The sequence below is a fragment of the Watersipora subatra genome, chromosome 1, assembly GCF_963576615.1.
Source record: "Watersipora subatra chromosome 1, tzWatSuba1.1, whole genome shotgun sequence".
NCBI classification, from domain to species: domain Eukaryota; kingdom Metazoa; phylum Bryozoa; class Gymnolaemata; order Cheilostomatida; family Watersiporidae; genus Watersipora; species Watersipora subatra.
The window spans coordinates 17,386,541-17,401,379 of NC_088708.1; the positions used below are offsets into that span (position 1 = coordinate 17,386,541).

General features: G+C 37.1%; 1 protein-coding gene across 1 annotated transcript in view; it reads left to right on the forward strand.

The window, feature by feature from the left end:
* LOC137407088 (uncharacterized) overlaps positions 1-14,839 on the forward strand; it is a 47,562-nt gene that overhangs the window by 7,763 nt on the left and 24,960 nt on the right. Inside the window, exon 2 of the mRNA XM_068093695.1 lies at positions 10,698-10,925. Coding sequence (XP_067949796.1) covers positions 10,698-10,925 — 228 coding nt within the window. The remainder of the gene's footprint in view (positions 1-10,697; positions 10,926-14,839) is intronic.

Consider the following 14,839-nt stretch of genomic DNA (forward strand, 5'->3'; position numbering starts at 1 on the left):
GCTTAATCTAAAATCCAAATACGAACTCTAATTCCAATACACTCAAATTTACCCAAGTGCAACCACTATTAGCAGAACAAATAATCTCTCAAGAGGAGCGTTAAATTCAATGAAGCAGGGTTATTAAGCCAAGCAGGTTAGATAATCACCAAAGCTTCAAATCATAGTTACCGTTTCGAAGATGAGATAAATATCTCTCTACTCACCCAATATTCTGTTTACTTACTCGTCTTTCCTTCAGTCATCAGTTATTGCAAATTTAACAGTTTTTAATCGCACCCCAGTCCATCTCAATTTACCTCATCTCCATTTAGCAAATCACCTTCCTCCATACTGGCAGTATCCCCATACCAATCGGCCTTCTCATGTTCCTCCTCCATTGCCACCAGGTTATCTGAAACTTTTGGCTCAGAACCAGCAAGCTGGTCGTCATTGCCACTTTGAACTTTTGGCTCAGAACCAGCAAGCTGGTCGTCATTGCCACTCTGAAATTTTGGCTCAGAACCAGCAAGCTGGTCGTCGTTGCCACTCTTTCCGGAGCTTTCAGGTTGGACCTCCTCTTTGGGTTCCTCAACCTTACTCTCCTCACAACTAGCATCTCTGCTAGGGACTACTCTCACAACGGAGGTTTCAGGTTGGATCTCCTCTTTGGATTCCTCAACCTTACTCTCCTTTCTAGTAGTCGTTACGGAACTCGCGCTCCTTGCACCCCTCCTCTGAACCCTCTTTTGCTTTACAGCAGCCAAGTGCAACAGAGCCTCTCTATACTCCTTCTCACTCTCAATCTCCTCCAACCCTCTCTCGTCCTTCTCTATAGCAGACAATGCGCTTGTACTGCTCCTCTACTTGTCTCCTCCTATGCAAGAGCATAGCTTTCCTCTGCTCGATGGCAGCCTCGGTCGAAACAGACTCTGACTCCATCTCTTCTACAAAACTATCCATCTTAGCAACAAAGGGTAAACTCGAACTAGGCTTCTTCAACTTAGAATCCGGTCCCCTATTGTTACTCTCCTCTACCCTACGCTTAATACCTGCTGCAATATCTCTATAGGAAGACCCACCAAGAGTACAACCTTCAAGTTCATGGTCTAACTTTCCACAAAATCTACACAATGTCTTCATGCAATCTACCGCATAATGTCCTTGACCTTTACAATTATAACAAATAAATCCAGGACACTGAGCAGCATAGTGGTCTCTAAAGCTTTTGCAGACAACACACTTGATGTTACCTGGCTTACCGTACGCTTCTTTCTTACCTTCGCTCCCGTTCTTACCCGACTCACTCCCCTTCTGCTTACTAAACACTGTGTTACCTTCTGAATCCCTCGTCACCTTCACACCTCCACCCCTGCCTCTACCTGCACCGCCGCTCTCGGCACCACCACCTCCCGGCGAATCGCCAGCACTCTTCATAAGTGATAGAGAAGTAAGATTGGTCTGATATCAATCTGAAACTATAAACAAGGTCATTTATAATATTCCATACCATATTTCTTAGGTGGTTTACTAACTCGACCTGAGCTAGTGACAACAGGTTCTCTACTAAGAGGCACAAATTTACTTCTAGAATTTCTTCTAGGCAAATCATTACTATTTCCTGGAACGAGTCTATTCTCAACAACAGAGGTTTCCTCATCGTGTTCACTGATGCCAGGAGTTTCCTCCACATGCTCAGCCACACCAGGAGTTTCCTCCCCTTGTTCAAAGTTCTCTAAATCAGGGATCATGTTCTCCTGACTTCCAGATAAACCGTTGGCATTTTCTACTATTTCAGAGTTACCCTCTTTTGAGGAGTAGCTATCCAAGGAAAGACAATTTTCCTCAGAAGAGTCAGACGATGTGTTCTCGTCATCAGAATTCAACAAAAACAAATGTTTTCTATTTCTGCGTATTTCACTCATGCCTACATTGACCCAGTAACTTTCAGGGGATTTATCCTTTCTTAAAACTATACCTCTTGAACCTACATCGGTAGGAGCTTTTACATAAACCATTTGACCAGGTTTTAACTCGTCTAACTTTGAAACTCTATACTTTTTATCCCACCGTTTCTTAATTTTCTTTTTACGTCTAATTTCATTTTCTTCAAACAGTTCATAGTCTACATCACTTTCATATGGGAAGCCCAAATTTGATCTAATAGCTCGACCAAAAATCAAATCACTTGGCGTATATCCTGAAGCCAAAGGTGTAGTCCTATACGCAGACAAAGCCACATCTTTATCTTGGCTTTTCTCCCATAATCCTTTAACAATTTTTACGGCGCTTTCTGCTAAACCATTAGAACAAGGATACCGGGGGCTACTAGTAGTTAGAATGAAGCCCATCTTCTCTCCAAAGTTTCTAAATTCTTTACTAGCATAACAAGTTCCATTATCAGACCTGATAACGTTGGGTATACCAAATCGAGAAAACAGATACTTGAGTACTCGAATTATCTCTCTTGCAGTTTGAGATTCTATATGCAGACATTCTATCCACTTCGAATAATAGTCTATAGCTATCAGATAATATTCGTTATCAAACACAAGTATATCCGAACCTATCACCTCCCATGGTTTAGAAGGCATTTCTGCTTCATACATGGGCTGGTGTTTAACTTGACCATGCATAATGCAAACATTACATCTACTTATATAATCTGCAATCTCTTTACTATAACCAGGCCACCAAAAATGACGCTGAGCTCGCTCGTCTGCAACATTTCGTTATGCCTTGATGACCTTCATGACAAATTTCCTAATACTGCGGTCTTAATGACTTAGGAATATACAGCCTAGAGTCATATAACAATATATTATTATAAATACTTAATCTCTCTCTAGATCCATATAAACCTATCATTTCTTTACTAGAACCATCCAATTCAGATGGCCAACCAGAATATAAATACTCTATACACTTGAGAGCATCTGAATCTTCATTAACCTCTTCTCTTAGTTTCTCTTCTTTAACGTCCCCATATGCAGAAGAGGAAACTATCGAGTTAACATAAGCTTCTACCTTATTACAAACAGCTTTACTTACCTCATCACAAACAGCACCACTGTTCGGACGGCTAAGCAAATCAGCAATGAACATATCTTTTCCAGGAGTGTGAAAAATATCATAATCATATCTCATTAGTCTTAACTTAAAACGTTGTACTCTTACAGGTAGTTTAGACAAATCCTTTTCACCTAAAATCGCAATTAAAGGCTTATGGTCCGTCTCTATTTTAAATTTTCTACCAACTAAATAGTAATCAAACTTCTCACATGCCCATGTCGTAGCTAAAGCTTCCTTTTCGACCATGGCATATCTACCTTCAGTTTCAGTCATTTTCCTAGAAGCGTATTCTACAGGTTGCCACGCACCTTCCTCGTTATACTGCAGCAAAACTGCACCTAGTGCATTTTTACTAGCATCAGCGGAAACTCTATGTTTAGCATTTATCTCGAAAGTACATAATACTGGACTATTAGAAATTTCTTTCTTAACAGTTTCAAAAGCTTCTTGTTGGTCAGGACCCCAATACCATTCTGATTTACTACCCGTTACTCCATAAATCGCAGTACATAAACCAGCTAACCTTTTATTAAACTTCATCAAATAATTAACCATACCGGTAAATCTCCTGGCCTCCTTTTTGCTCCTCGGAGGCTTCATTTCAACTATAGCTTTTATTTTACTTGGGTCTGGTTTAATACCAGCACTGCTAACCAAATGTCCTAAAAACCTCACCTCGGTACATCCAAATTCACATTTTTCTTTCCTCAAAGTCATTCCAGACTTCTCAATTCTATTTAAAACTTTATGTAAACGTTGCCAATGTTCGGTTACAGTTTTACCGTAAACTAAAATGTCGTCCATCAAACATACAATTCCGTCTAAGCCTTTCAATATCTTTTCCATTTCTCTCTGAAAAAATTCAGGGGCTGAAGATATCCCAAAAGGCATTCTCTTAAAGCAAAATCTACCCCATAGGGTTACAAAAGTTGTCAATTCTTTGCATTTCTTATCTAGTCTAACTTGCCAAAATCCGGAGTTAGCATCAAGTTTGGAAAACATAACTCCTTTTGCCAATTTACTCAACATGTCTGATATCCTAGGTAAAGGATATACTTCCCTTCTAACACATTTATTCAAATTGGTCAAATCTACACACATTCTAATCTTACCACCTTGTTTTGGAGCAATGGTAAGACCAGAACACCAATCAGTTGCTTTTTCTATAGGTTCTATAACCTTACTTTCCAACATTTTATCAATTTCTTTTTTAGCTTTTTCACGCAAGCCTGCTGCAATAGGCCTAGGTGCGTACAATCTAACGGGTTCAGCATTCCTATTTATGTCAATACTAAAAATACCAGGCATTGTTCCTAGTCCCTCGAAGGTCTTAGGAAATTCCTTCAAAGGGTCAAATTCATTAGCACACAAAGCATTAATAACTGCTAACAAATTCAACTTCTTAATCTCGGGCATACCTAAAAGATTTCTTCTGGAACCTTTAAGTATGTAAACAGAAGTATCAATAGCTCTGTAAGTACTTTTAATAGCTACATCAGCTACTCCTAAAACATTCAATCTATTTCCATCAGCTCCATTCAAAATTTGCTCGGGTTCTTTTAAATTCAAACCAAGCTTTCTACTAGCTTTCTCAGTCATAGTGGACACATCAGCTCCTGTGTCAAAAGTAAATTCCATATCCTTACCATTTACAGATAAATTTCTGACAAATTTCTCGTCTAGTCAGCTGCTATTACTAGACTCAGAAAACCTTACTCTGGGAGTAGGACTTCTTCTACCTTCACTACTTCCACTACTTTCGTACCTATCTCTCCTTTGACTCCTACGTACCTTGCAGTCCTTAATTGTGTGCCCTTTGGTAGCACAAAAAAAGCATCTTACCTCTGGACAAAATCTGATTTCATGTCCTCTCACCCCACAACCATAGCATTTATCTGCCCCTGGAGATGGATACCGTCTAGAATTTTTGCTAGATCTATTATCATATCTCCTCGGGAAATACCTGTCTCTACTTCTCCTACGCCATTCAAGTGGTCTCTCTCTAACAGAATCCCTAGATGAACTACTATAGTCTCTAGAGCTTCTAACTTTACTATAGTCTTTATCGTATTTACTTGACTTCCTATCCTTACCATACCCTCTAGATTTATATTTGTCTCTAGAAGATACTCTATTCATTTCTTTCTCATTATCCGAATCAGAGTCAAATTTAAATTGGCTATCTTTGACCTCTGAGTTGTTTTCTACTGCATCTACTTCCAATTTCACATTAAAATTGCCTGCTTTAACAGTTTCCATAGCTCTTTCTGAATCTCTAGCTATTTTTTTAGCTCTCAAGATACCTGAAAACTTAGTCCAATTCAAGTCATTTTGTTGCATCAGCTGGGATCGAAGAGAAGATTCTCTCAACCCATTAACTGCAATAGCTAAAGCAAATTCTTGTCTCAAAGCATCATGTTCAGTTCCAAAAGTCATTTTTCTACTTAAATCTTCAATTCGTAATAAATAGTCATTTTCATTTTCTCCTATAGCCTGACTAGCGGTTACAAATTTCATTGTTTTAACATAAACAGTTTCTTCAGATTCATAAACAGTTTTCAAAAGTTCCATGGCTCCCTCGTATGTAGAAGTTGCACTTTTTTGATCAAAACCTAAAGATGTCAAAGCTGCTCTACCTGCCTTACCCACGGCATTCAACAAAGATACTAATTTCATTCTACCTCTAAATACATCAACAGTTTCTTCCTCGCCCTCTATTGTAACTTTTTTTTCACCTAATCTCAGTGTGATCATTTCAACGCTTAGATCAAACTCATTTAACCAATTTTTCCATGATCCACCAACATCGTCGCTATTAATTACTAGTTTCGGAAAGTCATTAAAATTCAAATTTCTAGCCATATTCAAAAATAGCTTAAACTTACCTCCGAACACCCTTCGGAACTTCTATAACAATGTAATCACCACTCCCCTTGTATAGTGTCTCCCACTTATCACAAAAAATACACCACGGAAAATCACTAACCACTGTATCACCACTATCAATCGCCGATATCACTAGTTATTCACCACTACACCACAATATAATAACGTATCACCGATCACAATTCTCCCCGAACAATCCTGCCTACGACGCCATGTTATATTGCTGGGGGAGCAATAAAGCACTCACCGTGAACTCCTGATCACAAGAGGCCGTCAGCTTGGTCTCCAGTCGCTATATAGCGATGGGGGGTCACGTGTCTTCTAGACGTCTAAGCCCTAGCCTAATAGCCGTCTAAGCCGTAGCTTCCAGTAGCTATAACTTCTAGTAGTCTATTTAGCCTGTGGTTCTTTATTCCTGAACGTGTTACAGTATGAATATATAACACTGAGCTTTGAGCTAACACCATTGCCAATGCATCACATTTCTTTACAAAATTATTCAAGGTTGTCACAAGATATGCAGAATGGCGTCGTCGCAAAAATAGCCGCTAGGCAGAAGTACTAAACGTAGCCGAGTTCCAAAACTTCTTTAAAATCATCGCCGGGCTTCGAGTTTTATTGCCATTGCACCAAACTATACAAAATTATTCAAGGTTTTCACAAGTTATTCGGCATGGATTCGTCATCACAAAAAATCTTTCCTAGTCTTTTTACATTGAAATCAACTCCATCAATCTCTAATACCGAAGTTGAGGACGATCATGATTCTGATCTGGACATTATAGTATGTATTTGATTTGCAGTGCAGATACATTTTTCCATAATTAATTGCATTAGTTAATTCTTTTGTTTAATAACTGATGGCTTTCATTAAATACTTCAGCTATTGTTTTTGTACTTAACACTTATTAATATTTTTTCTTTCATGTGTTTACTGCAGATTGAGAATGAAACAACCTACTCCGATTACGAAAACTAGAGACATGTAGTAATATTCATCAAGGCAGGAATATTGGCAGAGAAGCAACCAGTCAACCTATAGACCCCTTCATTGACAACAATTCCTTGATATCGCTGCAGCAAACATTAAATTATATATTTTATTTCATGTATAGATATATTATAATTTATTACAAACTTGAGTGTACAAATAAATATTTCAAATACAAATAAAATTTTACAAACGATGAATGGAGTAAATATAAACAGTTTAGTCCATATGGCAGTTGTCTAACAATAAAATTAAACTGGTACTCTTGATAAGTGAATACTAGCGTGTAATGGTGCTTTCTGACTAGTTATTTTGGTAATAGCAGCTCTGTCGCTGTCACTGTCTTGAGTAGATGTTAAAGGCAATTCTTTTCGCTACTACATGACTGGTAAGGAAGTTATCATCAGAACTCTCCTCGTGGCTCACTATTGCAAAGTTCTGCCGGTTGGCCAAAGATTTGTGCTCGTAAAGGCGTTTTTGTTCCTTTTTTAAAACAGATGTATTCTCCTCGTTAGCAGCTGTGGTCACTTCAACCTCATTTTCAAGATCTCCCTGAATGATTGGTGATCTTCTAAGAATGACATCTACCACCCTTGCGGTCATTGTGCTTCCATGTATGATGAAAGATCTCTCTCTCACACTAAAACGAATAACGAAGCGGTAGGGTTGGAAAAAATAAATATTGCGTTTTACCGAAGAACCAAAGTAAAATTCAACTAATTTAGTAAATGGTTTAAAAAAAACTCATTACTTACCACAAATTGTTGGTTCATCAAAGCACTCTTTAATAAACCCTACCGCTGATTGCACAACAATGAAACAACTGCATCGTAAAAGACTAAAAAAACTACTACAGTAATAATTAATAAAGAGATTTTTATCATTACTTTATTTCAACTTGGGAGTACAAGAACATCCCAAGAACCCATAATAATTCTTTAATAATTGCTGCAGGTAAATTATTCATATCATTTAAACATATGAATTATATAAAACTATGTAAACACTAAATGCGAAGCTAAGTTGTATGTTAAAACATACCACCTTTTGGCTGTCCCTGTTATTCTGGGTAGCCATAGCAGACAAATCTACATTGTTGATTTAGCAGGATTTGGAGGTCAGATGCCCTTCCTGTCACCACCGAAGGCTATACTAAGAATCAAGCCGCAACTTGCTGTTCCCCACTCAGGTGTACTAGACCACTAGGCCATGGCTACTCCCCTGAAACTAGATTATATGTAAAAAAACTCAATTAATAAAGTGATAATAAAAAGAGGTTTTTCCGATTGTTCAAGAAACGTCACCAAAAATGTAGGCTCTGCTATTTTTGGATTTGGAAATGATGGTTGTGCAAGAGATATGTAGCCTGCACTACTCTACCTTAGACTAGTTGAGTTTAAACCAACTTGGCTTATATGTGTTTTAATTATTTTTAGATTTTACGTTGAATTTTCAAGTGTTGAAATATTCATATACTAAAGCCTCTAATAACCCGTAAAACCTCTAATTGAACGCCATGGCGCTCTATTTTTCAACCCTTCGTTTATGGTGGCGGTCTATTGGAGGCGGCGTTCCAATAGAGGCTGGCGGTCTATTTTTCAAATAGCTCGTCAGAATTTTCGCAAGATAAATTTAGCCCTATTACGTACAAAGCGAATGTCACTTATATTTTGCTCTTTTTTTCGGTGGAGCGATATTAAACCTTTTGGATGCAATGCAATAAATATACTAACTTACCTCTAACATGTCAAAGATCTCTTAATAAATATGCATCAAAAGACCAATAAATATCTCTACCATTTGATATCTATTGCTTGCAATCCTTCGTTTTTTCGTGACGTCATTCTATTGTTGTCCGCCATCTTTATGGACACATTTTATCGTTAAAAACACGAAGCTTCTGCAATTAATTATTGCAAACAATGCTTTTGTGTGCAAATTTTTTATTTTAGTGTCAAAACAACACCGAAAAATATTATTAATCAAGAGAATGACGATCGTTTTCTACAAAGATGGCGGCTTTTTCGTGGACGAGCGCATGTGCAAACAGGGTGATGACGTAAAAAAAACAATGGATTGACCTGTGACGATATTATAGCCTGTGTTCTTCTTTGCAATTTGTCGGCATTTTCAATTTTTATTTCATTCTAAAGTTGAAGACATATTTTTATTTTGGATCTATATTCAACAATCTTGCATAAAAAGTCATTGCACTCACTGATACGTTTGCTACAGTTTGCAGCCAAAACTAGCTTTTTATGTGCATATGTGCAATAGAATTGGAGTTATGAGCATCGATTCATTGTAAGCCGTGTTAAGATAGCCGCGAAATGCTATTAAATAACATGCTATAAATCTGCATATGTATAAGTTATACAACAATAATCTAGCAGATGATACAAATATATATTCATGAACAAGTGACATTAACAAACCAAACTTATATTACATGCAGAAACAAAAACCAACGTTTTTAAAACAAAAATTTTTTCCATTGTTTGCTCGGATAGCTGCGTTCTGATTGTTGCTTTTGAAGGAACGAATATCTTCGTGTTGTCCAATACCTTCCACAATATCTTCTGGTTTCAATTCTTCTTCTGCACTGCTGAACCAGTCGACATTACCGTCTAAACAATTTTTCGGCAGAGCAAAACCTTTACGCGCTGCATTTAGCACTGATGCAGTGCTATAAGTTTGCTCGCGAAACATATAACCTTTGGTCTAAAACTTGCGAACCGGTTTTTATATGCATGTCCTTCAAAGTACTAGGACTGCGTTAAACAAGGAACTACTATTAGCCTGAGATAGTAGTTATTTCTATGGCGCTGCTTTCCAAGTTCCATCTACCACCATAAATTGAAACCGTTTTTCATATATGTACATGTAATTGGAGGCATCAGGACCGCATTAAACAAGGAACCTCTATTAGCCTGAGACAGTAATTATTTCTATAACGCTGCTTTAAAAGTCTATCTACCGCCGTAAATTTAAGCTGTATTCTATACCTATATGTAGGCAATTTCAAAGTAGAAAAACCTCGTTAAACCGAGAGTTACTACTAGCCTGAGACCGTTGTTGATTATTGCTTCAGCGTTGCTTTCAAAGTTTTAACGAAAAAAAAAGAAAAGCTTTAGAATTGGACAACGAGAGAATTAACTGTGATTGATAGAAAAGATTAATTGTTAATACGATTTTGTGGACACTTTTTTACTGATCAGTTGATATTATGGGCTTGTAAAGATCAAGTAATATCAAAGTGATGGTCAAATGGAGGTGGCGTTCAATTGGAGAGTAGCGGTCTATTTTTCACCCCTTCTCTCAGGGTTGCGGTCAATTGGAGTTGGCGTTCAAATAGAGGTGGCGTTCAAATAGAGGTGGCGTTCAAATAGAGGTGGCGTTCAATTAGAGGTTTTACGCTATATGTGAAGGTTTGACTGTAGGGAGTTTGTAAAATTTTTGCGTCACTCATCCTTTCAGGTTAACCTCATAGTAGTAGCTTTCTTGTTATGAAGCAATAAATTTCAACATCCTACGAGTTGTTTTTACCTGCGTGTTCTTAGTGGGTCACTAAAGGTAATTAATTTCTAGCCTTTGGTTGACTCGACCCTGACTCAATTGCAGCTATTGGTTTTGAGATTTTTAGTTTTGTTTACTGTTAATCATTAGTAACATTTTGTAAAAAGGCCAATCTTGTTTTTAGAACTGTTATAATTTGTTATGATAGGTATATTGTGGCACAATACGTTATGTAGTGCTTCATATTTTACAGGTGATCATGCAGGTGCAATATTACCACCACATCTTTATGGAATGCAGCCTTATCGAATGCTGCCACCTTACTGTTCAGCGATGTCAAGTACTGTGCATGGCCTTCCTCCGAGTACATGGGGTGCTCAAGCACCTACTGTGGAAAAGATGGAACCTCCTTTCTTTTATCCACCATGGAATCAAGATGGCCAGCTTCGTTTGCCAATGTCAAGGGAGTCTCAATCATTTGGTGAGAATATGCTTCTTTTATTTCTTGTAGCTGAATGCTGTTTAGTTCTCAGACCTAATAGGATTAAATTCTAGCATACCAAGTTATTTATGGTCTGTATTATTTTAGGCAAGTGAAGTACTTTTAATCCGCACATATGCCTCATGCTTCTCAATGATATTGCATCACTGTGGCTGCAGTAAGGAATGGCATATTTGTTAAAGGTTGACTTGCAACAAAATTCACATTACAGTTATTTAGTATCAAAAGATTCACCATGTCTTACTCTGCTGTGTTGTAGGTGCAAAATATGTGGAAATGTGTTTGCAAGCTCTTAAAAGCTCAAAAACGAAAATCCGCCGTAGATTGGAATCAGTTTATTTCTCTGACGTAGTCATTACATTTGGTTATTGTTTTGTCACGTGATGTTCTCACGTGAATTGAAAGGCCAATAAAAGGCTCAATATAAACTTCTCGTAGCACTAGTTTATGACCAACACTTCGGGTTTTACCGAAAACCCGTATCAAATTACCATGCTCGCTACTTTACAGTTTTTTATTGGCTTGGTCTAATCGTCTAATCGTAATCTGATCATGTGACTCATACTTCACGAATAATTTCTGCAGCATTTTTTGATTATCACAGGTGACCAACAGGCTCGTCATGGTTATCAGACAATGATATGTACTCCTTCGAGCTAAGGTTGAAAACTTAAACGAATTTTTATGGTAGGTTATAGGATATCAGTGCTGAAAGTGACAGCATTACAATGACGATGAAATAAACGCGTAAGAACAATAGACATGGTTTTATTGAATGTGTGAAGTATATTTGTGAAAATATTTCGACAAATGAGGTTGCGTGAAAATGCAAACAGAAGCCATCTTGTACAACTACGTCCCACTTGAGCCGTTTTGGAAAGAGATACCAAACTATACAGCGGTCTCGTGTGGCTGCGATTGTCTGTTGGTTTTTGAGCTTTTAGGAGCTTGTAATCACATTTCCACATGTTTTGCACCTACTGTACAACACAACAAAGTAAGTCATAATGGGTTTTTGATACCAAATAACTGTAATGTGAATTTTGTTGCAAGTCAACCCTTTTAAGCTATCTTTTTGATGACATAGACCATGCCGCTACTCAACATTTAAGCCAGACAAAGAATACATACTTGTGAGAAGCAACATATACAGTCAAACATGGATAACTCGTCCACGGATAGCTCGAACACATGGTTAATTCGAACATTTCCTTTGGTCCGTTCCCACGTAATGATAAATTGCTATAGATAACTCGAACTCAACACTGTTAATTCAAACTGTTTTTTTGCCCAACGGCTACCGAAACGGTTGTTATCGCTTTAGAAAATCACTTTATTCAAAGCCATAGAGGTAAACTTCATCTTTTTGTAATTCATAAGCGTCGTTATTACCACCACCGGCAAAATATTTTTGTCAACGACTTTTCTAAAAGTTTGGTGAAATTTGATTTATATTGCGATACGATGAATAGCACGGGCCAGCCGGGGCACGCGTGCAAGGATTTTCGCCACGCACATACAAAACAAAAATCGCATGTTGTTTTTGTTTTGTATGTGCGTGGCGAAAATCCTTGAGTGCGTGGCGTAACCCAGCTAGCCCGTGATGAATAGTTTTCCGACGTTGATTCTGTGTTGAATCAACGTCGGAATGTTGAATGTTTAAATCGTCTTAAAAATTCTTGTAATTAAACGTATACGTTGTCTGAGCTACAAAAAAACTATTCATCGTTTGACCTAAACACAGAATACGTGTGTACATTCAATAAGTATCTATTAAAAAAGCGTGAGTGATATAGAATGTACCGTAAAACCTCGTAAAACTTCTAATTGAACTGCCTCAGAGTGTTGCTCTTAACGAATCCCAGGTAAAGTAAGGTAATCTGCATAAACTTCAAGAAAAAACAGCAAAATTGATCGTGGGTAAAACCCCAAAAGAAAAAAATGTCTTCTTTTGAGCATTTCAACAACGATCAAGTTTTGCCAATGTCAATCTGAAAAACGTCCTGGCAATAACATCACCTCAAACAACAAACCAATCTCAAGTGATAGAAAAATCTCTATACTTTTTCATGAAAACGTTTTAAACTTTACATTAGAAGCATTTAATTTGAAACAAGCCATTTGTGCTTTTGATTTATATTATAGTTTGTATATGTACATGTATCTACTAATAAATAAGTAAATATATGGACTTGTGACAGTGCTCTGATAACTTGAACGCTCTGATAATTCGAACACTTTTGCTCGGTCCCTTGAAGTTCGAGTTATCCATGTTTGACTGTACATGTATACCCAATAGCAATGCAAGTCGTGCATTCGAGGTATGATCTGAGTTGAACTTTCGGTAAAAAGTCAATCATATTACAACGACCTGTACTTTTTAAAATAGATGCTGTTTTGAAAAGCCTACCTTAATCTTCATGCTTCTTAAGCTCAACAAGAATTCTTGAATTTTGCTTCTGTAGCAGACCAAAAGTAGATAACTAGCAGAATGCCTTGCATTGCACAGGTATTAAAAATCAGCCTATAAACAGTGACAGGTAATGTAGTTGCTTGCCATTGGCCTTGCACATTGCCAATGGAAATTTGAGTAAGCTAGTTGGTAAACTTACTAATAAAGAGCCATGAGAGTAAGTATAAAATGACATTGCGTCATAACGCAGAGCGGTATGTGTATTTTCACGCACATGGCAACATATCTCGCCCAATGAATCCATCAACCTCGCGTAGCTCAATAATTTAACATATCGTCTGGGGAACGGGATGTTCCGGAATCAAATCTTCTGTGATACGAATTCTTCATTTCAAGATTTTAATAGCTGGAGTTTGTAACTCTATCCATTGCATGTTTCTTGTTTTATATAAATTATTAATGAAATTTGTTTACTTATGGTTAAGCTATCATAAACATGTTCAACTGTGTCAAGGTTGATTAGTCGTCGTATGATCAAAGCATCCAAACATTTTTATTTTAGGAAGAATGTGCTTTCATAACATCTTATTCACAAAAGTAAATTCAGGCGTGAGCTTATATGGTTCAAATTTTAATATTAGTTTATTTTCTTACAAAGTTTTTCGTGTAATAATGCTGTAAATAAGCTTTGACAATATGAAAAATGTGTTTTATGAATTGAATAAATGCTAAATCTTTTTCGATTTGTGTATTTAAAATCATAGTAGAATTAATGGTGCTAGTGCTAATAAAACAGTGTCATGTGCTTTCAAATAAAGCTTTTAATACACCTGGAAGGCATCTTTAACAGGCTTTAAAAATCTCTGCTAGTGCACTATTGAAATGAAGTGTATTGGTTACTTTAATCTTACGCTGCATCCAACCTTGACTGGGTACCTCTCTAGGATACATATATGTTGTTTTATTTCGAAAATAAAATGCATGTGCTTATGTAATATTTTACATGTCCAGACAACTATTTACTCTAATTTTATGTTGTATGTCAAAAAGTCTGTTTGCAGAAGTTATCATACGATGAAATTTAGCTGCATACCTATAAGGGAACATACTTTGATGTGAGGACCCGAAGCCTCTTTTTTCAGACTATGCAATGTTATTTAAATACAGTATTATATAAAGGACATGAATATTTTGCTGTTGCGAGAACCAACATTTACATTTTATGTTTTGTGGTTTACAGAAAATAGTGACTAGAAAAAGTGGGTAGTCTGTGAGAAGCCAGCTTTATGGCCAGGTTAAAGAATTAAAATAAAACAAATTTTTGCGAGACGCACAGTTCCTTGTACAACAGTCACCATACTAAAATATAGGCTCTAATCCAATAAATGAATGAATGTTATACTGTAGAGAACTTGTGTAAAAGATCCCATACCTCATAAGCTTGACCGCAGTTCAAGTTTGATACCTGATCACTGGTGGT